This window comes from Tamandua tetradactyla, chromosome 2, assembly GCF_023851605.1.
Source record: "Tamandua tetradactyla isolate mTamTet1 chromosome 2, mTamTet1.pri, whole genome shotgun sequence".
Classification (NCBI taxonomy): domain Eukaryota; kingdom Metazoa; phylum Chordata; class Mammalia; order Pilosa; family Myrmecophagidae; genus Tamandua; species Tamandua tetradactyla.
The window spans coordinates 150,724,929-150,749,332 of NC_135328.1; the positions used below are offsets into that span (position 1 = coordinate 150,724,929).

A 24,404-nucleotide genomic window follows, 5' to 3' on the forward strand; every position below is an offset into this window, starting at 1 on the left:
CTTTCCACTACTCATCCACACACACACCACCCCCCCCCCCCCCCCCCCGCCTCAGGACGCCCAACCTGTTCCCCATGATGTCTGAGGGAGAAGGTTCCCCCCCACCCCACGCCCCGGGCGGTGGGGGATGAATCACTTCCCGGACCTTACTGCGGCTGGGAAACCTGCCAGAGCCAGGACCGGGAGAAGTCCCGAGTGGTAGAGGAAGTCCCGGTCTAAGGTGGTGACATAGTTTGGAGGGAAAGAAAAGGCACAATTTAAACAGTTCTTGGAAGACAACTGCTTGTCACCACTGCCACCCTTTCCTAAAAGGGCATTTCAGGATCGAAAATGTTAAGAAGACACCCGCCCGTGTTGAAAGACGTTGCTCTAAATGAAGCGCATTGAGCGTCATGGAAAATCTCACCACTGTCTTTGCTTTCCTGCAGATGAGTGAACACTTCCATAGACCCGGGTTCTGCAGACTGGCTTGTGTTCCTTCTCCTGGGCCTCTTGCTGGGGATGTCCACGGAGAGACATGGGGCCGCAGGGCCGGCCCTGGTGGGGGTGCAGTGGGTGGTGCCTCCAGCCTTCCCCGTGAGCCAACTCCAGGTGGTTTCTAACCAGGTCCCTTTTCTAAAAGGTTCAGGGAGGCAAGGTGAGCAGAGATGGGGAGGGAAGCAAGCAGCTGTTTCCAAGAGAAGAAAAGCATGTTATTTCCCCTTGTAGCAAGAGAGCTACTTTTTCCCTGTCTCAGGACTGCTCAAGTGTTTTCTGTTCAAGATGCTTTATAGCTGAAAAGGTCAAAAGTTTTCCTCTTAAACAAAAACTCTTTAAGTGAAGTAGATGCTTAGCAGCCACAGCTGGCCCTTGGCCTACCCCTCTGTGCTGTTAAAGCCTCTTCTAATGTTAAATGATGACTGTGCCCAGCAGCAGGTGGGTGAATTTGGAGGATCCTTGGCCCACATGGGGCAAAGCCTGGACGCCAGGGAGCTGGGGGAATACCTGGATTGCGACTCTCTCTAGTGGCCTGCCAGGTAATGAATGGGATCTGGGAGGAGTGGCTCACAGGACCAGCCACGCCCTCCTCATTGAGCTCCCCTTGTGGGAAGGCTGCGGGCCAGGTCACACCTCTCCAGCTGGCAGGCTTTGAGCCTTGGTCTCCTGGCCCCGGGTGGCAGGCACAGCCCTGAGGAAGTTGGCACTGGGCACTCTGCAGGGAGGAGGGTATGCTCTAGGTGGGGCTTTAGCAGTTACCCCGCTGTGCTCGCCCAGGGTCACGTGGGCCTGGGGCAGAAGCCGAGTCCCCAGGGGCCGTCTACTCAGGAAATGAGGCTCTTCGGGCCCAAACCCACTAATCCTTTGGAAGTGGAGGTCCTATGGTAAAAGCATGAAGGCAGCTGACTAATTAATTGCCTTTGCGGTCACCGTTTGGCAGCTCGAGACTTATTTACTAGATTGGTTCCCTGTGTTGGGGGAACTCTTAGTAGGAAAATGGTTTACGAATTAAATTCTCCAGGAGCCAGGAAAGGGAAGAGCTGTCTGCACCATCTGCGCCATCCGCTATTACCTTGGTCTAATATTTTTCTTAGAGGAATGAACAGCCTTTCTTTCCAGGGCAGCTCATGTGCATGCTGTGTGTTGTGTGTGCTTGTATGCATGTGTATATGCGTGTGTGTTTTCTGTGTGCATGTGTGCATGCACTCAAGCGTGGGTCTGTGTGCATGCTTATGTGTGCTTGGATATGTCTGCACAAGTGCGTGTGTGCACATGCTCATGTGTGACATCTTAGTCCCTCAGAGGGAGCCTCGAGTCTTTTCAGCTCTGTGGTGAGTCATAGCTGGTGGCCTTGCTCTACAGTCATGACTCACCGTGCTGGAAAAACAAAACCAGAAAGTCCCCTCAATCTTCTATTGAACATAAGGCCACTGACTAATCAGGGAGGTTAGAATTTCTGTGTGTGTCCTTGGACAGCATTGGATTGCAAATTCCCTCAACAGGAAATAGGAGTTCAGCAGAAAGCCTTTTTAGGTCGAAGTAGATGTGCACAGTGGCTGTATTTGTGCTTTGCCCCTTTCTTTTTATGGCCGTTTGGTTTCTGCTTCCGTGCCTTTGAGGTTGCCCAGCCCAGGGTCCTGGCCCTCATGGCCCAGTGGGTCCCCCCCCTTTCTGAGAGGTCCCCCGTTTGTCCTGGCCCTGCTGCCGCTCCTGGTTTCCTTCCTGCTGCTTTGATCCTTCTTAACTTTCCTCTTCTTCCCACTGCTGAAACCCTGTCCCTGCCACTGTTTTGTCCCTGTCCCTCTTCTCTCTCTCTATTCTCTCTGCTGTTTCTAGGTGACCCATAGGGGTAGCATGTTGCCCTGCGGGGAGGGTGGGGGCTGGGGTCTATGACTCTTTTTTTTAAGGCAGTTATTTATCATTTTGTTTGATAATCACCTGTTAGATTTTATCCCCATTGACTATCTATAGGTTTTTTAAAGTGGCGACAGGTACGTAGGTAACCAGTGTATAGACCTTGTGTGGTAACTCTTCATTCTCACTGCATTTTCTGACTAACTGTTCCCAGATACGGTATGGGACCTCCTTGTTCTTTTGGCCCAGAAGACTTTGTTGACCTGTTGTCCATGCACACATCTGGTCTTCCTGTGTCCTTCATGGCAAATTTCTGGATCCCTTTGAGAGCCCGAGGAGCATCCTTCTTGAAGCCTGTTCCATGCATGCCCTTGTGAATGCTGATGGCTTACTCTCTGGTCCCCACCTCGTTGATGGCAGAAGGGTCCTTCTTGCCATCGTTATTTGTGGGAGCCATTCTGCCTGGACCAGGTTGATGGAAAAAGTAGGAACTATACTTCTTGAGCACCCACTCCTTGCCTGGGTCACGTTCCCTCATTTACCCACAGCTGCTCCAGGTATGTATGCCAGGTGACAGGAGTTCATTTCGAGTGAGAGAGAGAAGCTGAGGGTAAAAGTGATTTCTTACCCAGGTCATCCTGCTGGGCAATTGGGAGCTTGCAAAATGGAAGGTGATCTCCATCGGTCTGGTGTTAGAGCCCGTGGGCCAGGTGCTTCACTCTCCCACCCTACCTCCCTTACCTCCCCCAAATCCCACGGTTAAAATGATATCTGTGAGGTTAGGTGTCACATTTCCCACTAAGGTTAAAAACCATGTTCTCTTGCACAAAACGCAAAGCACAGAAATCACTGGTGTTTGATCAAGTCATCCAGAAGCTGGTCCTGTGGCGTAGAATATCTTCATGTGAGAGGAAGGAGTAGAGAAATTCAGAGGTATCTTCCTTCGTGTTCCAGGAGTGGAGGTCTGGGGCACTGGGTCTGCCTATTGGTGTTCTCCAAAACTAGTTCTGTGGAAGTCTCAACTCAAGAAGAATTGGGGCTGATGGTGGAAATAGTCTATTAGCACATTTCTTAAGATGAGTAGTTTCCTAGCTTAATTCCTTGGTTTCTTTTCAGTAACATGGACCCATGTAGCCACACAAACCAGTCACTTAATTTCCCTGTAGCCCACTATACCCCTGGTTGTTTAAACAACATGCTGTTTTTTGTTCTGTTTTTCTTAGTAATCATGTGTAACAAATTTACTGAAGTCAGTATCTGGAAATAGGTGGCAAGTTCTTTTTTTTTTTTTTAAATTAAAAAATATTTTTATTGACAAATCTTAATACACAGTGGCTCACAATATCATCATATAGTTTTGTATTCGTCACCATGATCATTTTTTAGAACATTTGCATCACTCCAGAAAAAGAAAATGAAAAAAATAATGTAGCCCATACCCCTTATCCCTCCCTCTCATTGACCACTAGTATTTCAATCTACTCAATTTTTTACCCTTTATCCCCTCCTATTAATTTATTCTTTTATCCATATATTTTTACTCATTTGTCGATACCCTAGATAAAAGGAGCATCAGACATAAGGTTTTCACAATCACACGGTCACACTGTAAAAAAATGTTATACAGTGGTCTTAAAAGGTGGCAAGTTTTTAACTCTTTTTTTCTTTTGGGAATTAAAGAATAGAATTTCAGTTCAGCAATAAAGCCACCAAGTCCTCTAATTCCTGTGGTCCAGGGAAACTGTAGAGCTCACATTCAAGCTGTCCCCTGCAGAATCACTAATGCACATGTGATCCAAGCGTGCTCTGCCCTGCTCTGTAAGGTACAGATCTGCAGCTCTTCTGTAAGGGAGCAGGGTTACCACCTATGGAAAGGACTAGCAACATTGCCCAGGCCGACCCTGCCAGGCCAAGGTAGAGTTTCACAAATAAAGGGCAGAGCATCTGATCACTGCTGTGGCCTTTCCCTGTGAAGCTCAGGGTCGTACTTTTTGTCCTTTGAAAACTGTCTTGCCCTATATGGTCTCTGTAGCCTGCAGGAAAACTAGGAGTGTGTGTACTCTGAGGCGACTGTATATACAGCTGGGGAAGGAGATACAGAAGCATCATTGGCTTCTATGCAGGTGTTGTGTGTGTTGACTTAGAACACAGTGGCGTAGGGCCAGGACCAAATCTAAGTTCAAGTTGCGTCTTGAATGGTATCGTCAAGTAGAAGGCTGACTTGTGTGGTCACCGACGTCTCTTGGACATAGCGTGCTCATGATATTTCATTCAATCCTTTCCTCATAGCTCTTGATCCTTAGCTATTGGACAAAGTAAATATAGAGGGCTCTAAGGAAGGTCTTACTTCAATCTCAGGGCCCATTTGCCTCTGTTCCTGAAATGGGTTGTCAGGGAACGCTTGCTAGGGATTTCGGGGAGGTCGGTAAGGAAGAGTGTGAATTCCTCATGGTCTCTGGGAACGGGATGCTTGGTCGGCGCTGTGGGAGGCAGCTGGGCAGCAGGCCTGGGGGGCACCAGCTGCTGAGACTCCACGGAGACCGATCCTCAGCCAGCCCGCCCGCTGCGTCCCGCCAGCCCGTGGTCAGAGAGCACGGGGCGCTGGAGCCTGCGGGGGGCCCTGCCTGCCGCCTGGTGTCAGGTCTCGGGCTGGATCTGGTTACTCGGCCTCGGGGACATTTGGTTTCACTGAAGAATCTCTTTTCCTTTTATGTTTCCTTGTGCTACAGACAATTTACATGGATGATGGAGTGTCCTCTTTTGTCCAGATCAGAGGCTCAGTTCCACTATTTTGGGAGCAGCCAGGACTACAGGTGGGTAATAAAACTGAAAAAATAACATGTCTGTTTGTAAGCGTTCACCCCACCCTTCTCTTCTAAACAGACTTGGTTGGTTTGTTTTATCCCTGTGCCTTTTAGTTTGTTTGTTTTTAGCACCATCATTTCTGGTCCTTTTTCTTAGGTGGTTTGTACTGGGCTGAGCTGTCAAAGTGTAGTGTGTTTGCACATTTGTGGGTGTGTGTGGTATTTATACAGAGAAAATAGAGACATCGGTTTGTCATTTTTCTGTTGGCAAGTGTATGTTGTGTTCACTGTTGACTCCAGTGGAGCCTTGGGATGTCTTTGCTGAGTAAGTGAACACCATAGTTTACTGGATAGGATTATCTTAAATTATGCCCTGAGTTCATTGTATTTGGAACATGGCCAAAGATGTTTTTCTAGAGTTGGCACTCTCACAGAGGCCTTCAGAGAGCTTCGTGGGCCCTGCGTGTCTGTGTAGGAGGGCTGGCATTGGGGGTGCCAGTGGCAGGGCCATGTGAGAACTGCACACAACTTTCCTCTGATTTCTAAAAATACACCTTGCCGCCAAAACAGGGGCTGGGTCAGTGCCAGAGGTATTTGGCCTTCTCTCTCCTTGGGCAAGTGTGGGGCAGTGAGTGGTTCCAAGTATACATTTGTCGTCGATGAAGTGACGTGCCACCCTGTTCAGCAGGTCCTCTAACAGGGTGGGCTCTGGGTCTGGGGACTTGCGATTCTTTGACACTAGTCCTGCACCCTCTTCCCTGTCCCAAGGGAATGTCTCGGCATTCAGAGAGCCTCTCTGCTGGGCCTTTGTCCTGGATGACTTTTCTTCCCAAGGCCTCTCGTGTTACTGTGGTAGGTTTTCAACCAGAAGCTGAAGAAAAGAGGGTCAGGCTCCGTCTGCCAGCGTCCCCAGGCTTGCGTCTACCTGGTGGTCCTTGGTTTGGAAGTGCTGGCCTCGGGTGGGTCTCTGCACCCGCAGGCTGCCCCCGAGCCACAGTTATGGTGTGGCAATGGACCACCTCGGCTGTGAGCGCAAGGACTGGTGGCTGAAGTCTCATTTGGGCTCCGAGTTCTGTGCAAAACAAAATGGCCCTATTAACATGCAGCCTTTCCACTAGGAAGGACCTCCAGGACAGCCGGTGGCATTAAAAGGTAGCCTGGATCAGCTCTCCTGAGGATTATAGCTCATGGAAAAGTCCTTTGGGGAGCAACCTAAAAGAGCTTTCTTTTTTTAAAAACTAGCTCTATTGAGACACGGTTTACGTACCATAATTTCTCCCATTTAAAATGTACAGTTCAGTGGTTTTGGGGTCTTTACAGACTTGTGTAAACATCACCATGGTCTAATTTAGGACATTGTCATCACTCCCCCCAAACCCTGCACCCATGAGCAGCTGCTCTTCATTTGTGCCCCCTCCCCAGCTCCAGGCAGCCGCTAATCCACTTTCTGCCTCTATAAAGTTGCCTATTCTGGACCTTTCAGAAGAGGTTTTGAAACTTGATGTTCTTTAAATTTGGATTTCTCCTTCTGGAACTTCTTGAGTTCTGTCCTTAGAAGAATAAAAGGCATAGAGCAAATGAGTGGTACAAAAAAGGAACCAAGGAAACCATGCAGAGTTTCATGTACATTTGTGAGAAATCAAAAAATTGGGGGGATGGCTGTGATGGACTTTCAGAATCTGGAAAGGACCCTTTAGAACTCGACCGTTCATCCTCTTGCACCCTGAGATCTCTTTCCTGCATCACCCCTGTTTTCCTGTGATCTCTGCAGCGTGCTCCAGGGGGCGCATGAGAGCAAGTCTGATTCTCCTCCCACCTGAGTTGCCCTCAGACCTTTGAGGACTGTCTCTTGGTTCTTTGTTTTCTCCATGTTATCTTCTCCTCCCAGCTCATTTGAGCAGCTTCTATCATGTTTCTTAGGCTTGTAATATTCTGGTTTCTATCTGGTCTCCCTCATCTGAGAAAAGTTTATCATCTGGCTCTTTATTGTTGGTCTCCAGCTTGACCATCGTGAAGCTCCCCAGGCAGCTTGGCCCTGCCCCAAACGGTCCCCTCAAGCTGATCTCACCCGGGGTCAGTGACTTTTGAGTCATCCGGCGTTTTGACAGCCAGGTCACCTTTTACATTCAGGATAGTTGGTTTTCACCCAAACTGCCATGTCTTGAACATAAGTTTGTAAAGGTGGTAGTGTTTATTAAATTTACTAAGCGTTTATGAAGGATAAGCTGAGTTTATCCTCCAAATACCATGCTTGATTGAAGAAAGATTGGGTGGTTTCCACAGTGGACAAGGAGAGGAGATTTAAATGGGGGGTTGTGGTCATCTACTTCTAGTACAAGCTGAGGATCAATTCTGGTGTTTTTTCCCCATTTTGAAACTTTCCCCCTTCTTTTTTCACTTGATGAAAAAGTATAAGGACTTTTGGGTGTATAGTTAGCATTTTACTAACTGAGCTCCCTAGCAACCACCAGAGAAAGAAAAAAGATCACCAGGCATTTTACCATCACGATTCAGAGTGTGGACTTTGAGGTTATACAGACCTTGGTTTGAGTTCAAGTTCTGGAACCCCCACGTGGTAACCATATACTTTTTTTTTTTTTTTTTTTTTTTTTTTTTTTTTTTTAGGGAGGAAGGGAAGGAAAGACAGAGAGAAGGAAGGAAGGAAGGAAGAAAGGGAAACATCTTTAAACATTTTCTTGTTTTATTGTATTTTGTTTGTTTGTTTGTTTTTTACATGGGCTGGGGCCGGGAATCGAACCGAGGTCCTCCGGCATGGCAGGCAAGCACTTTGCCCGCTGAGCCACCGCGGCCCGCCCAACCATATACTTTTGATGCATTCTTGCCTCTGCTAAGCCTTAGTTTACTCCTCTGCAAAATGGAGTTAATGCCAATCTCATAGAATTATGGAGAGAATTAAATATGATAATGTAAAATAGAATTTGGCTCAGTACCTAGAACCTAGAAAGTATTCAAAATGGTAGTTGGCATTAATATAATATTTGGAAATTTTAGCAGCTCAGAGATAAAAGTACAAGTTGCATTCGAAGCATGGCTGCCTGTGTCCTGAGAACTGAGGGTGAGTTTGCCCCGAGTCTTCACAGGGACGCTATGAGATGGGGTGACAGTGTCCTCTGCATTCCTCTGTTCGCACACAACACAAAAAAGCTTCCTGGGGTGTTTGCTCTGCCAACCCTTGTTGCATACCGATGGCAGAGCAACATCCCTGCACTAAGCAATGATTTGTTCCTCGGACATTCATCGAGCATCAACTGGGAACAACCTGGGCACTAGGGATAAGATATGTAGCTCCTGCCTTGAAAGGAAGAGGGCCAGGGACGTGACCATTGCACACACTCAGAGCTGTGCTGGAGGAAGGCTGATGTCTCGATGGCAGCTCTCGGCAGCAGGGACTCATCCAGCTGAGGGGAGGATAGGAGGGCTGCCTTCAGGATTCCTTTTTTTCTGAACTGATTTGGGAAGGTGGGAGGAATTAGCTAGGCAGGGAAGGCAGTCCACGCAGTGGGAACAAGGGATGCAAATGTTGTCACCCCTAAGATCACGGCATATCCAGAAAGCTGCACTGGTTCCGAAGCTTGGAGCCCAGGCTATGTGGGCTGGGAGTTGAGGCTGGAGAGAAAGGAAGGCTGGATCAAGACAGGTTCAGAATTTATCCCAGGAACCACTAAAGCAGCGGTGCCCAGTTTTTGCTTCACAGTAGAGCCACCTGGGGAGTTTCTGAAAGTCCTGATAACCAAGTTTAATTGTTTAATTGTTTCCATACCAATTAAAACAATGTCTGGGGGTGAGAGCCAGACATCAATGGTTCTTAAAGACCCCTAGGGGGACCCCAGTGTGTAGTGGAGTTTGGGAACAGCTCAGTGGTGTGTGTGCAGGTAAGCCAGCTCTTCGTGGAGGTGAGGGGTGAAGAGCTTTGACTTGCAGCCTTGGCCCCTTCCTGGGGTGTAGACACACCCATCGTGGTTGGCACTGAAGGGAGTTTGTCACCTCACTGAAGCCCTGCATTAAAGGGTTTCAGGGGGTGGATGATATGGATAGACCAATGGGAAGGAGACCAGATGAGAGGCAGTTGCAGCCCATAACTAGGGTAGAGGCAGAAGGGGCTGCGGTGGGGAGATTCCGGGCTGGATTACGGGAGTCTCTCAGGTGCTAGTGGAGCCTCTGCGTGGGCGACCCAGGCTGACCAGTCCATAGCTTATAGCATCGAACTGACTCTAGAGACCTGGTGTGAGTAACTGGTCAAGTATTCATCTGGCGAGAGAGGAGGGAGGGAGGGGTGAGTGGGCAGTGCGGACAGTAATTGATTCTGCCCCTGACTGAAGTGCTCCCTGAGGCTCTGTCGGAATGATCTCAGAACCAGGTAATGCCAGAGACAAGATGTGAGTCTGTGCTAGGGGGACGGAGATGGAGGGAAGGACAGACAGACAGGAGGCCAGTGTTGGATTTACAGGTGAGAGGCAGAAAGTGAGGCCCCAGGAAACCAAAGGGACACAAGTGGATGTACTGTGGTGGGCTTCTGAGAGAGTGGGCCCAAGCTCCTTGCTCAGTTTGACTTCTGCATCTGCCCGAGGTCCCGTTCACTCGAGGTGATGGCGCTCATAGCCTGAGGTGTACGCCCAGGAAGCAGCTGCTGGTGGGGCCTGACTCCCTGGCTGGACAGAGATGGACACAGCCTCCCAGCCGTTCCTGCCCTGCTGCCCTTGTCCCTTCACAGGCATTTACGGCCTGAGCAAAAAGGGAATTGAGGAAGGAAGTGAGTTGAGATCAGCACTTCTCATACTTTAGTGTGTTTACATCTAAGACTCACCTGGAGGGTTTAAACAGATGGCTGGCTGTACCTGAAGAGATTGAGGTTCAGGAGACCTGGGGATGGGGCCTAAGAATTTGCTCTCGTAACAAACTCCCTGGGGATGCTGACGCTGCCGGCTCCTGACTCTCACGCTGACAACGGCTGTTTCAGACTCGCAATCCTGTCTTCCCATGTCCCACCCTCACTCTTCCATGGGTGTTTCCAGGTGGGTCTGTTTGCAGCTGTGATGCTGGACCAGCTGCAGGACCACTGCCTGGCCCCCTTCACATGCGAAGTTTATGTCAGTCCATAGTTGGAGAGCAAAGACCCAAGGCATGGGGGCGGGGCAGGCTCTGGCTGCCAGGCCCCCTGCTCCCTCCTGCAGGTTCACGGCTGCATCCTGGGCTTCCTGGAGGCCGATGGGGTGAGGACCTGCAGCTCTCACCCTACTCACTGCCTCTTCTCAGGGCTGAGGGCCACAATCCCCATCAAGTTCATTTACGCTTGTTACCGAGACTGGTTAGAAACTTTTGTTTCCAAACCTTTTCGGAAGTGATTCCAGTTGGGAGCTGACCCTCTTGGGCATTTTCTCCCCATCTCTGTATCGTATACCCTTCTGTGCTTGCCACAGAGTGTGCTCAGTAACGCTTTTGATGTTTGTTTTTTTTTTAATTAAAAATTCTGTTGGGTAACCTACAATATAACATTTCTTTCTTTAACCACTTTGAGTATATAATTAAGGGGTGTTCATTGCACTCACGATGTTGTTCTACCATCACCACTTATCAAGACTTTCTCATCGTCCCGGTCCATGATGCTTATGATGTAGCTAATTTTTCTAATAGGGAGTTAGAGTCTGTAAATTGGATACAGCAAAGCTAAGTCATCTATGGCTGCGATTTCCACCTTTAAAAGAAACTTTGGTGGGCGGACCACAGTGGCTCAGTGGCAGAGTTCTCGCCTGCCATGCCAGAGACCTGGGTTTGATTCCCCATGTCTGCCCATGTTAAAAACACACAAACAACTTTGGGGTGTGACTCAGGGGGGCCAGTAGGACATGTGCAGTGGTAGGACCTGCTGGGGCTACAGACCTGGCTCAGAATCTAGGCCCTGAATCCCTGGTGTCCTGTTTTTCTCTGTTGGCTGTGCTTCCATGGGAATTAGTTTCAAAACAGCTGCTGCTTATCTTTGAAGCTATGGGAGATTTCTTGCAGTGACCAACACGGAACAGATCAGGAGTCTCTCAGGGATTGCTGTAATGGAGAGGAGATGTAGACCCAGTTACCTATGGGGTGCCCCTCTTGTAAGCTCAGAAGACTGAAGTAACTTGCCCCAGATTGCAGGATGGAGCCTTCTTTCTCAGCACTGCAGGGGCCAGAAAAGTGCTTGAATTGATTAAGTGACATTGTCCTAGCCAGGTATTGATGATACTAGAGAAAAAGGAGGGCAGGGTCAACACAATGGCAAAAGGAAGGTGTTTTGGCAGAACCTTTCGTAGGAGTTCTCTATAGTTAACAGCCAAGATACTTCATTCTACAGGCTCATTTCCCTTATGACTAAGGTGTTGTAGAGCCACAGGGACTTTGAACTTTATTGTGGAATCACAGAAAACCTTTTCTCAGTGACTTCTAAATCTATTGGTGAGAACCCAGCCTTCTGGATTGGTATAGTCCTCGAAGTAGAGGGACAGATATATTGTCGATGTTCCTTGTTTTAAAATAATACTTGGTGCATATTAAATAATAGCAACATCTAATAACATAGGTGGAGCCAATGAGCACATTGACAAAATTCAAAACAAACAGAAATTTTTTAAACAAATTATCTTGAAATAATTTATCTACAGAAAAATTGTAAGAACAGTAGAGAGAACCCATGAATGTCCTTTACCCAGATTCACCAAATGTTAACATTTTGCCCAACACACGTAGTATTTATTTTCCTGAACCATTTGTTAGAAGGTTGCATACACTGTCTCTTTATCCATTAATAGATCTGGGTGTTTTCATGAGAGCAAGAATATTCTGTCACATCGCCACTCTATAGGTACATGTTCAGAAACTAACACTGATGTAATATCCTTTAATGTGTGATCCATATTCCACATTCATCAATTTCCTGAACAATGTCCTTCCATAGCTCTTTCACCCCCGTGTACATGATGTAGGAGGATCACAGACCACATTCGATTGTCAAGACTTACTTTTCTTTCATTTGGATCAGTTCCTCAGTCTTTGGGTCCCTCATGGTGTTGATGTTTTTTGGAGGCTGCAGGCTTCCTGTAAATAGAATGTTCCGCATTTGTGGTTTGTCTGGTGTTTCATCATGAATGAGACTCAGGGTGAGGATCCCTGGTCAGAGTAGCATGTATGTGACACCGTGTCCTTCTCAGGGCATCACATCTGGGGACACCTGGGTCCATCTGCCCTTTCGGACACTGTCAAGGTGCTGTTCTCCCCTTATGGTTAGTGTTTTCTTTTGCAACCACTAAGCGGTCTTTGGGAGACACTTTGAAATCATGTAGGTATCCTGCTCCTCGTCAAACTTTCTCTTAAGAGCTACCATCAGCTCAAGTCTTCTGTCTGTACAGTTCTTTACAACGATGGTTATAAAATGATAGCTTTCTACCACTCCTTCCGTGGTATTCTGTTGAAAGAAGGAACCCTCCCTTCCCCCCCATCCACTCACCCACCCATCAGTGTAGACTCATGGATTCCAATTTTATTGTCAGGTTGTAATCAAATACTGTCTTTATGTAGTTTGGTTCTCAAATTGTCCCAGTTTGAGCCAATAAGAGCGCTTCAGTCTGGTTCCAGTAACAGTATGTATTTTGTAGTTTGTTTTAAAGACTAAGATGAGTGTTAAATAGGTGGTTCTAAAAAGCATAAGGCAAATATTAGGCCATTATAACTTAGATTTTAGGGGGAAATAGAGGCCTTTGGAGGCATGATGGAGGCTTTGAAGGGTTTCTGTCTCTGTACTTGCTTGGCTGCACCTCTGTGCTGTTGAAGGATTTGTGGATCCGACATCTGCCTCGTGGTATTATCCTGGAATTTCTCTTCTTTCTGTGGCAGAAGTATAGCCAGCATGGTCCTAGCTGCAGTTAGGACGTGGCGGCTGCAGTGCTAGACACTCTGAGGCTCTGGGACCTGAATTTAGAGCACTGTCTGCAGTCGAGGCGCAGAGGCCTGGCTTTGTGAGTGTGGCTCTGCCGTGAAGGGCGCTCAGAGGGCTGCAGCGTGCAGGGGCCTGGCAGGAGCACGTCGCGGGTGGGAAAGCCACTGCCTCCCCAGCTCACACAGCGGGAAGGATCACAGCGGTTATTTCTCGTTCTATTAGGTTGGCTCCCACCATCTGAGACTCAACAGAGGCCTGGAAGCCAATGCCCCTGCTTTTGACAGGTAAGGCTCTTTGATACCGTCATCCCAGCCTGTGTCTCGAGGGGACTTTCCTCTGTCACACAGGGGACTGCACCAGGAAGTGGAGGGTCCGGGACCCTGCGTCTGAATCTGCTAGTTACTTTGGTCTTTTATGCCAGAAGTGAGTTTACAAAATGGGAGTTTTACTTGCTTTCCAGTTTCCCTGATGGTTAATTAAATATTCAGGTAACACTTTGCAATTATTATCCTTTCCCAATTCCTTCTTACAATAAAATGTTATAAGTTTGTCCTGGTTAATAAGAGAGAGTCTAAATTAAAGGACATTGGTAGTTGTTTGTTTTTGTTTTAAAGTTAATATAGTCCCAGGTTAAATAAGTTTATGGTATAGAAAGAGATAAAGTGGAAAAAGTAAAAGTGCTGTAATTCCCAGTTCCTGCTTGTATTAGTTCCATAGCTGCTAAAACAAATACCATACAGTGGGTTGACTTAACAACAGGAATTTATTGGCTCATGGAGCCAGAGGTTAGGAGTCTTGCTTGCTTCCTTCCAGGGTCAGTACCTTCTTCTGGTTGGTAATCTTTGGGGTGCCTTGCACAGCAATGCACATGCAATATCTTCTCCTTTCTCTTCTGGTTTCTGTTGACTTCCAGAGCTGGGTGCTCCCCACGGCTTCTCTTTCTGTGTCCAGTTTCCTTTGCTTATAAGGACTTCAGCCGTCTTGTGTTAAAGCCCACCCCACCCAGAGGTCCTGTTTACAAGTAGGTCCACACCCACAGGACCAGAGGTTGATACTTTTGTGGGGGTCATGATTTGCTCCCTATCGTACTCCTAGAGATTATTGCTATTAGCTTTTTATGTATCATTGTAAACGTCTTTTTTCTTGCATTTATCATCACAATGGACTTTTTTTTTCTTTTTTTTTGAAAAATAACATATATATACAAAAGCAATGTATTTCAAAGTACATCGCAACAATTGGTTGTAGAACGGATTTCATAGGTTGGTATAGGTTACAGTTCCACAAGTTAGGTTTTTACTTCTAGCTGCTCCAAGATACTGGAGACTAAAAGAAGTATCGATACAGTGATTCAGCAATCATACTCATTTGTTAAACCTGACCTTCTCTGTATAACTCCACCATCATCTTTGATCTTTCTCCCACTCTTTAGGGATATTTGGGCTATGCCCGTTCTAACTTGTTTTCATGTTGGAAGGGGCTGTGGATGATATGGGATAGGGGGATGGAACTAGTTGAAGTTCTGGAAAGGCTGGCCCTCGGCATTTCAGGACTTATCTGGTCCAGGGACCCATCTGGAGGTTGTAGGTTTCTGAAAAGTTACCCTAGTGCATGGAATCTTATATAATGCCCTAGGTGTTCTTGAGGCTTGGCAGGAATGGTTTTGTTGTAAACATCATTATATAGTTTGTTTTTTTAAAACACAGATTGGATCATAACATAATTTTTCAGAAACTGCAAAACAGTATTTCTAAGCCATATCATTAGTCATATGTACGTGAAATAGACTTAACAGTTCCTCTAACAGCGCCTCAATATATTTTTTCATCTAATACTAATTTCTAAACTCTTACTTGAATGTAATAAAAATTCTCAAAGGTAATTTTTTAAAGTGTCATAGTCATTCTACCTGAAACTTTATTTGTATTTTAAATTTGCTGAGCATACTTTTCGTTTAACAAGACACTGGTAAGTCAACCCAACTGCAAACCCCTACTTAATATGTGTTACACATTGTAGGCGTTTACAGTGAAGAGTTTTATAGTTATGTCAATGAAAATGCAATGGCCTTTTTTCCTGGTACTATTAATATAGTATTATGTTTCCTGGTCTTGTTAATATAGAATAATTAACAGTATTAACATAGCATAATCATTCTTTGATCTACATTAACTGTTCTTGGCAAATAAACATGTAACTAAAAATGAAATTCTCCTTAAGCTGAGTAGAAACAAGAGGAAAAGGTCAGGCATAGGCTTGTTTCAAAAGCCCTCATAGGTTTATAAGCTTTAAAAAAACCAGAACTATCTTTAATATTTTAAGCACATTTATATGAACTTAAAACTTTTTTAGTCCTGGTAATGTGTGGTGCGCATGTGTGCACACGCTTATACCCAAGGGAAGAAGCCCTCTCTTTTTCCCCAGCACTCCTGAAGCTCTCTTGCACCTTGGAAAGCTTTCCAACTTTTCTGCAAACCCTGGAACTACTTCCTGGGACCACAGGTCCTTTTACAGCAGCTGCCATTTAAAATGTGGTCTTGTAGAAAGGTTCATCTGTAATGCTTTTAGCCGTGAAGTGTGCCTAGAAGCGTTGGCTCCCTGGAGGAGGGGTTATCCGTCTTCATGTTATTAGAGTAAACTTGAGCATGGGGCCCTACGTGTGTCTAATGAACCCAGGGGTGAGGTGTCGGGAGGCTCTGAGGCATGCGGCCTGCTACTGCCTCTTGAGGCAGACAGGTGCACATGTTATTTGTGGGTGCCCCAAAGCCACCTTTTAGAGGGCATCAGAACTTTTCAGTTCTTTGATGTATTTGATTCACAGTGAATCCCTTCCCCACCTCCCATTAAAGAAAATGAAAAGCGAAACAGAAAGCCTTTATGTGGGTAGTTTAATAGTCACAGAATACTGGTTTTTCTTTGTCGTGTTTTGGTGGCACACTTACCTGTTCGTCTAGGATATTTGACCACTCCTTTATCTATGGCCCTGTGTCTGAAGGAAGGGCTTGTTTGAGCAGGCCCTGGACTGGGATGGGATCGTGTCACCACGGAAGGGTCATAATGAGTTTTGAAAGCATGCACCTTTCACTGGAGGTGGTACCTGGGTCTCACCTGTGTGGGACGGTAAAGGCTTCTTTCACCCACTCTCATTTTGCATTTAGCTACTTATGCCTGGGAATCTTAGCATGGCTTTCAGGGCATGAGATCAACTGTTGATATCTCCACTTATACCCAAATGATGGGAAGGAAGATTCTGGATGAAACTCTAAGTCTTCCATTTCCCAGCACACTCCAGAGTTTTCCAAGTAATATCATGTAACAGTAACAGGCAGAGAGTGAAAATGAGTTTAAATGGAGAATAACTGAGGCTGGGGGTGGTTTCACTTGGCCAGAGTTTTCATGCGTACTGACCTTGGTGTGAATTTGCCAGACCCTCTCCCACGGTCCCTGGAGCCCATGAGATAAATCTCTTAATTGATCAATATCAAGTCTGGTATCTTATTTTTAGAGTAAAGGAAAGGAAAGGAAACCCAGATCCCATGTGCCAATCACTGTATTTTACTTTCCTATTTAGTCCTCCTGACTGTTCTTTGCAGAAGGAATCTCAGCCTCGTTTTACAGTTGAAGAAACTAGCTCAGAGAAGAGGAAATAATTTGATCAAGGGTGTTCAGGGTTGGTGGCTGAGTAAAGGACAGAATAACATTGCTTCTCTTTCAGCTCTGGAATTTGGAACCTGCTGAGTAGTGTAGGAGTTACAGATGGAGATAAACATCAGCCTGCTTCCTCATCAGATGCATTATAGGGTGTGGCTTTGTAGGATGTGGCTGGGAGGTGTGGCCACCAAGGGCTTCTTCACATTTCACCCCAAAATTAAAGTTACCCAGAGCCTGACTCGTCAAGCCAGGTACCTCTGACTTCCCTCCTGGAGGCAGAGCCTGCTCTGGAGCTCCATGTGTGGGTCCCCAGGTTGGGGTGACCTCTAGGCAGTCAGCACCAAAGACAGCTCCAAAGGGATGGAGCCACCACACTTTCTATCTCTTCTCCCACCATCACCTGGGGCCCCTGCTTTGCCCACCCCCAGGGCAATGCCAACCTGCAGAGGTCCTCTTGGTACCAGGTGGTACAGCCACACCTCTCTCCCAGGGAGGGTGGTTGCAGGGAGGGTAAGGCTGATTGTCCAGGAAGAAACATCATGTCCAGGACGCTGGGTCTCAGCCTAACTAAGGTCAGATAGTTAGTCCACTGAGGAACTAAAACTCAAACTACCCACTTGAAAATCCCTTTTCTTTCTGCGACATGATGCTCTCCCTCAAAGTTAGTAAGAGAATGTGCTTTTTTTTTTTCTCTTACTGACTGTAAAGGGTTCTTTTCTCCTAACTGGCATATCTAATCACATTTTTAAAATCTGTTTATAATTATTACCAATACCAAACTCTGAAATCTGTTCTACAACTAATTGTTACCCTGTGCTTTGAAATGTGTTGCTTTTTTGTATATGTTATTTTTCACAAAAAAAGAAAAAAAAGTCTATTATAATGATAAAAATATTTATTCTTTCTAGCCTCCAATGTTCTGGAGCAGCTAGAAGGAAAAATCTGAGAGGATGGTATGGTAGCCCATGACAGACTCTGGGATCTGTCCTGTAACTGCTTATTAAAGAGTGCTCTGAAAGCTATTCCTTTATATATGTTGTATTATACAATAAAAAGTTTAAAAATCTGTTTATAAGAGAAATAAATAGTCATTGTAGAAATATGAAAAATACCAAAATGTTTAATGAAGAACATCTTTTACAATTGCATTCAATTCTACCACTTTTAACATCTGGTGTCTTTCCTTCCAGCCCCTTTTCTATATTTAGGCGCAGAGACTGTGCTATGAAATTACAGCTTTACATTCACTTTCTTTGTTTTATCTTAAGCATCTCCCTATGTCTTTTTTTTTTTTAAAGGGTCTACTGCATTCAAACATTTCTAACATTATTTAAAACTAGTGATAAATGTTGGCATCTGTCCCTTAAAATTTCAGCACTCATGTTGAAAATATAACAGAATATGCACACATATTTATAAATATGTGTATATATTTGTAAAATATTCTCTGATATATGAATATTTTCCTGAAGTGTGAAAGTTCTCTTGCACCTTATTTTGGTTAACCATAACGAAATGCAGCACTTTGATGGAAATTCAGCAACTGAAGTTGATGCCCTAGTTTTTTCCCTAGTTTTGAGAAGGGCAGGCATGCACCAAGTGAAATAAGAGGTCAGTTTGAGATATGCACATGGCATTTAAAGCCTCCATTAGTTAAAGGTCAAATTAGCAATTCTGGACTTACTGATGCTACTTTATATAAAGCCTGAATCATTTATCCAGTATCAAAACTGAGTAGAAGTTTGCGCAGTTCCCAACATGCTTCTCCTGACAGTGGATTGTGAAGAGGGGGGCCGGGAGAGGTGTTTGGTTTTTTTCTCGTCCGAAACAATACATCGTTTGGGGTGGTGGGGAATGGCTGGCCCTTGGCCCCATGTCCCATCTGCTGGCAGGCGGCTAGTCTGGGCCATGGTGAGATGGCACCGTGACGCCATGTCGCCTCTGCAGGCACATGGTGCTTCTGAAAGAGCAGTACGGAAAGCAGGTGGTCGTGAACCTGCTGGGGAGCCGAGGCGGAGAGGAGGTGCTCAACAGAGCCTTCAAGGTAAGCACCCCCCAGCCCCTGCCTCCTGCGCACGTGGCGGAGTGTGGGGGAGGGTCCCGGGGGTGGGGCTAAGCCAGTAACGGGGACTCCAGTTCGGCCTGGGAGTCGGCCTGGGGAGTCGTTCTTCCCTAACAGTCCAGCCCCTTAACAAGGTGGTGGTCGTGATTCAGGGCTCCTGATGTGCTCGATTTCACGTTTATAAATGTGATCCCCCCCCCCCCCCCCACCCCGTGCTTCCCAGGTAGGGCAGTAAGGATCTAGGACAGCTGGTCCTTTCCACAGCTGTCTTGGAGTTTGTTCTCAGTCCAGAGAGGAGGAAAGGAGCACCCACCCTCGCCTTGCACACGCACACTTGTTCTTCCCCAGCCCACCCCTGATCTCGCTGGGGAGCTGCTGCCTCCCATTCCTTCCAGGAGCTGCCCTGCACCCCCTGGGCAGGCCTGAGTGCCACCTGGTGCCTGTGCCTCCCCACCACTCGACTGAGCATGCTTCCTTGGCAGCCTTCAAACTTCCATTCTTGCTTGGGATACCCCTGGAAGGTGTTTGTGTGCAGAGCTCCCTGTGGGCTCCCCAAGGCATCCAGCAGACCTGATCAGAGCGAGAGGAATCTAGGACAGGGTCAGGGGCATCTATTCCAGCTGCCTGCCTCGCTGCCCCCTGCCCACAGAGCCCGGCTGGGCGCATCACCTGCTTCTCATGTGTCTTCTGTTTCCTAAAAGAAAACCATGACATTAAAAAGCTGCAGAGCAAGCCATGGTGGCTTCCATGCCCCTTGCTTAACAGGCCCTCACCTGTTTGAAGCTCCAGGAAACCACTAGCGATAGTGGAAGCCAGGCTGACCCCCAGGGTGTCCGGGCTGCCTGTGCCCTGACTGGGTGCTCTGCTTAGAAAAGCTGCAGGCTCGTGGCAGAGACTTTCTGGTTGCAGGCCAGTCTTATCAGCCAGATCTGCCTTTCTTGTTTGGTTTGTTGCTATCAGCAACAAGCTCAGGAAGTATCGCATCTTCCACCCATCTTGGCAGCAATGCTGCCTTTTTATTTTTAAACAAGAGAGAGAGATAAATCCCGAGGCCCTCTCTCCCCTTTATGCCTTGAGTTATGGGAAAGGCTTCCTTGAGCCCGTTTCCCAGCTGCTGGTGGACACGGTCCTAGCCCAGAAGGCTTCTTTTGTGACCGGAGGCAGGAGGGACAGTGTCTTGTGGTGTGTGGTGTTGGGGGATGTGGGGCCAGGTGGGTGGGTGAGGGCCGGTTCCCAGGCGGGTCAGGAGGTGGCGTGCGCCCACTCAGGGTTGCCGAATTGTCACGTTGGGAGGCCCGATGGGTAGGTTGAGCCCGGCTCCTCGTGCCCATGGCTGAGTGGGTGCTTGTGCTGGGCATGGCCACGGCCCCCACAGCTGGTCTGTGACCCTGTTGCCATCAGTCCCCACCTAGGCAAGGCGCTTGCCCCAGAATGTAACTGCCATGCCGCTGGACACACCGTTTCATCCGGCTGGCTGCTTACTCACGTGAGACTCTCTCGGTGCTGGAAGCCACATGCTGAGTTACATTCCGGCTTATCACGGACCGGCCCCTTGAATAGCACTGGGCCAGGCCACCCAGAGTTCTTTTAGTCCTTAAATGTCACATGAGTCCCTGGCTGGAGAAAGTCTGAACTAAATCTGACCTGAAGCCAAGGGGTGTGGGTGACAGGTGGGCCAGGGAAAAGTAGGGTGGGTGCTGGGAAGGCAGCTAGTTTCTTCTCCGCCATGAGGCTCTTTGGTGAGAAACTGAGGTGTTGCTGGGCCACAGACGCCCCAAGACCATCTGCTGTACTTCCCCATCTCTGTGCAGCCTTCAGGGTGGGCTGGCATGCAGGGCCTGGGTTCAACTGGCCCTCGGCCCCCTTTTTCCCATGCTGATGTTTCACTGGGCCCCACTCCCTGCCCTCCTTCCAGAGACCCCAGCCAGGCGAGCTGGCTGCATCAGGGCACATCCGCTCTGAGACTTGTACTTTGGTCAGGATGTGGCTGGTTACCAGGGCAACGGCCAGCTGGATTATGAGCTCCGTCCGCAGCCTGCTGCAGCTGCTGTGCTTGAGGAGCCCGTGGCTCTTGGGCTCTCTGAGGTGAAGAGTGACCCTTCCCTCTACTTGCGTCCCCCTGCAGTCCTTCCTGCAGGGCTCTGATGTCTGAGACAGGCTCTCTGCTGCCCTGGGGAGCCACATCTGAATGTGCTCCCTTCTGCCCAAGGTGGACCTTCTGCCCTTTTGCAGGCAAGATGCCCTTTGTGATGTTTTGTCCTGTGCTGCTTTTTCAGGTTCAGGGCTGATGAATCTCTCTGTCCTGCTAAGTTTTACCATTAGACTTATGGGCTCTGTGGAGGAGTCTTGGGCAGCCTCATGAATCCCGAGGAGGAGAGGAAGTTGGCGGTCATTGCCTTCCCCCATCTCTGCCCCTCTCACCCGCCTCCCTGTTTTCCTTTGCAGAAGTTGCTCTGGGCTTCTGGCCATGCCGGCGACACACCTATGATAAATTTTGACTTCCATCAGTTTGCCAAAGGGGGTAAGCTAGAGAAATTGGAGAACCTGTTGAGACCTCAGTTAAAGCTTCACTGGGATGAATTTGATGTGTTTACGAAGGGCAAGAGTGTAAGTCCACGGTGAGTTTCCTCTGGAGTGCTTTGTTTTCCCTTTGGGGAAGCGAGGGGGCACTCGTCTTCCCCAACCCAAGGGCGTGTACCTGTTTCCTGCTCCTTGCTGTGTGGCCGCACTTGGAGTTTCCGGGGTCATAAGCTTTGTGGAAGTGGGTATTTTGGGTTCCAGTCTTCTTTCCTTTCCTGCCATCAGAAACTTGCTTTTACATTTTGCAAGTTGATGGAGATGGTATTAAAGCACAGAGCTAGAGTGGCTTACAAAAACCATCCAAATTGAGATGCTTCTGAGAGTGAAAGGGGGCTACTTAGACTAATCATGCTGGGCCAGCTGGCAAAAACATGGATCATCCATGGAAAGTGGGAGAGGGCTGTCCTATTTGGAGCAGAGGAGAAGAGAGAGTCCATTTTCCCGAAATCACAATACTTGTAATAACGTGATGTGCAGGCTGCAGACAGGAGCATCGGGGTCTGTCCACCACCCAGCAGGGCTTGGGACCTGGCAGGACACCCAGCATGGGTGCTGGTGGGCTAGGTGAGCCAGGGTAAGGACTCACTCCTGGCCCATATTTCCTTTGGTGCCCTTGTGCTCCAGCTGCCCCTTCAAACATGACCTGTAACATTTGCATTTCTCATCGTTGTGCTAAGTTTTCAGAAAGGCACCCTGCGGATGAACTGCCTCGACTGCCTGGACCGAACCAACACCGTGCAGGGCTTCATCGCACTGGAGGTCCGTCCTATCACCCCTGAGGCCAGCTGGGTCGTGTCCTGTGCTTGACAGGCTGGCCAAGCACGTTGGGTGGTGGGGTGAGGGTGGCGTCCCTTCCAGCTCTGAGGGAGGTGGGACAGGGATGGACTGAGGCATCCAGGGAGAGGTTTCTCTGGGTGGCTGGCTTGTCCATGCTATAATGTGCCTTTTTTTCCTGTGATAGAGAAGTGCGCTCAGGTACTTTTGGGGAATGTGTTCCAGACACAGTGGCCCAAAGGTACTCAGTGCCACCTTGAAAAGCAGTAGTGATTATACCACTGGGCAAAGAGAAGAGGAGTCTGGTTGATGTGAATGGCTGGATTTGAAACCTAGAGGAAGCCTGAGGACTTGAGTCTTTTCTGTGTGGTCCTGGCCATCTGGTTGACCTCTCCTGGCTCATTGCTGGGAGAAGGGAGGGTGGGGCCAGCCCTGTCTGCAGTCGGCCACTGCTTGCTGTTCTACTCTCTGATGGTAGTGGTAGGGATGTGCCGAGGGGTGAGGGGGACCACGGGGGGGGGGGGGGCCGGTGGAATGCATAAAAACATCAGGGTGATTGTGGGGAGAAATGACTTTCTCTGCTGCTGGTCCTCCTCTTCTCTGGAGGTGTGCAGAATCTTCCAGGGCACTGAGTAGTCTGCAATATGCTGAAATAAGGAACTCATTGGGATGGCCCTTGGCGATGTCCATGCTCAGGCTGCTGGAGGGTCAGCAGAGGCCATGGAGGGTCTCTGTGTGAGAAGTCATCAACCTCTGTCCCTTTTTCTTACCCAGGTCCTTCACCTGCAGCTTGAGAGCCTGGGGTTCAATTCAAAACCCATCATCGACCGCTTTGTGGAATCCTTCAAAGCTATGTGGTCTCTAAATGGGCACAGCCTGAGCAAAGTGTTCACCGGAAGCAGGGCCCTGGAAGGGAAGGCCAAGGTAGGAGCAGACTCTAGGATGGGTAGGGTGGCGTGGATGGAAGGCTGCCCCAAATCCCCGTCACAGCCTGTGCTGTTGGCTTGTGGCAGGTGGGGAAGCTGAAGGATGGAGCCCGATCTGTGTCTCGTACCATCCAGTCCAACTTCTTCGATGGGGTGAAGCAGGAGGCCATCAAGCTGCTGTTGGTTGGGGATGTCTACAGCGAGGAGTCGGCAGACAAAGGAAGGATGCTTATGGACAGCACGGCTCTTCTGGGTAACGGGGACACCCCATTCTTCTTGCATGGAGGCATCCAGTTGTCCTTCCCTGGGGAGTGCATAGGTGGTAGTGATGGTGGAATAGGTGTTGATGGTTATACCAACCAGCTGCACGTTCTCACTCCTCCTTGTGCAAACCTAAGATGGCAAATGGCAAATGTTCTCTTCGGATGTGGGGCAGAGCCCTTTTCTTCACTCTCTGTGATGTGGATTTCTGGCTTGTAACTTCAGCTTACTTAGTTTTGTGATCTGGCCAGTTTACCCAAGCAGCTTCCAGTTATCACTGTATTTCCTGAAAGTCTGTGCTTTTTGGCTTGGAATGGGAGCCCACACTTCTATGTCTTGTCCTGTTCTCTTTTTCCATGCTGAGAGGAGAAATTGAGGGGGCTCTGGAATAGTGGGTGCACCATTTCTAAAGCACTGATTTCTTTGAATGTTAGCTCTTTCCAGAAATTCTTTCTCAGCCTGAAGGGGCTCTTAGTTCCTGTTTGTTTGGGGGAATTTTTCACCATGATGGAAGGTGGCCCCTGCTTCTGTTAGGGCTCCTGAGGAACCTGCATAAGTAGAGGAACAAGGAACACTGCTGTCTTCTGGACGTGTGGGCATCTTCCGGTCTCGGGGGCAAGGCTGTCATGATTCTATCAATACCTAGAAGTTTCTTTGGGGGACATTTTAGTGATTCCTTATTTCCTAGAGCCTGTAAACATTATAAAGCCAGTGGAAGGGAAGGGGTGATCCAGAATTTGTTCCTTACTGGGAGGCATAAGTTTCGTCTTAGAATTTTTAGTGCTTTTGATAAATTAATTTGCCCATTTTAAAAATGCTTTCATAGCCCCTTGCTACTATACATTCTTCCATCATTGGGAAATTTTCTTTTGGCTTCTAAAAGCCAAGGTAATATTTGGTTTCTACTCTGGGAGTAATACTACTAAGTAAAAGCTAAAAGAAGCTCTTGCTATATAGTGAGTTCTAATTAGTAGCAAGGTAGATTTGGGTTAAATCACTAGTTTAAATGTATATTGAATGTATATTGGATATCTAGAGGAAGGGCTCAGTGTAATGATTTTGAATAGCCTCAAGTCTGAAGTTGAACCAAA

At 47.8% G+C, this 24,404-nt stretch overlaps 1 protein-coding gene across 4 annotated transcripts in view; it reads left to right on the top strand.

Moving 5' to 3' along the window:
• SYNJ2 (synaptojanin 2) overlaps nucleotides 1–24,404 on the top strand; it is a 145,929-nt gene that overhangs the window by 60,554 nt on the left and 60,971 nt on the right. For 3 of the 4 annotated variants that reach the window (XM_077149356.1, XM_077149353.1, XM_077149355.1), the window contains exons 5-11: nucleotides 5,061–5,144; nucleotides 13,282–13,343; nucleotides 18,658–18,754; nucleotides 21,218–21,390; nucleotides 22,030–22,111; nucleotides 22,901–23,050; nucleotides 23,140–23,305. In XM_077149356.1, coding sequence (XP_077005471.1) covers nucleotides 5,061–5,144; nucleotides 13,282–13,343; nucleotides 18,658–18,754; nucleotides 21,218–21,390; nucleotides 22,030–22,111; nucleotides 22,901–23,050; nucleotides 23,140–23,305 — 814 coding nt within the window. The remainder of the gene's footprint in view (nucleotides 1–5,060; nucleotides 5,145–13,281; nucleotides 13,344–18,657; nucleotides 18,755–21,217; nucleotides 21,391–22,029; nucleotides 22,112–22,900; nucleotides 23,051–23,139; nucleotides 23,306–24,404) is intronic. The other variant, XM_077149354.1, reaches the window with a different exon arrangement.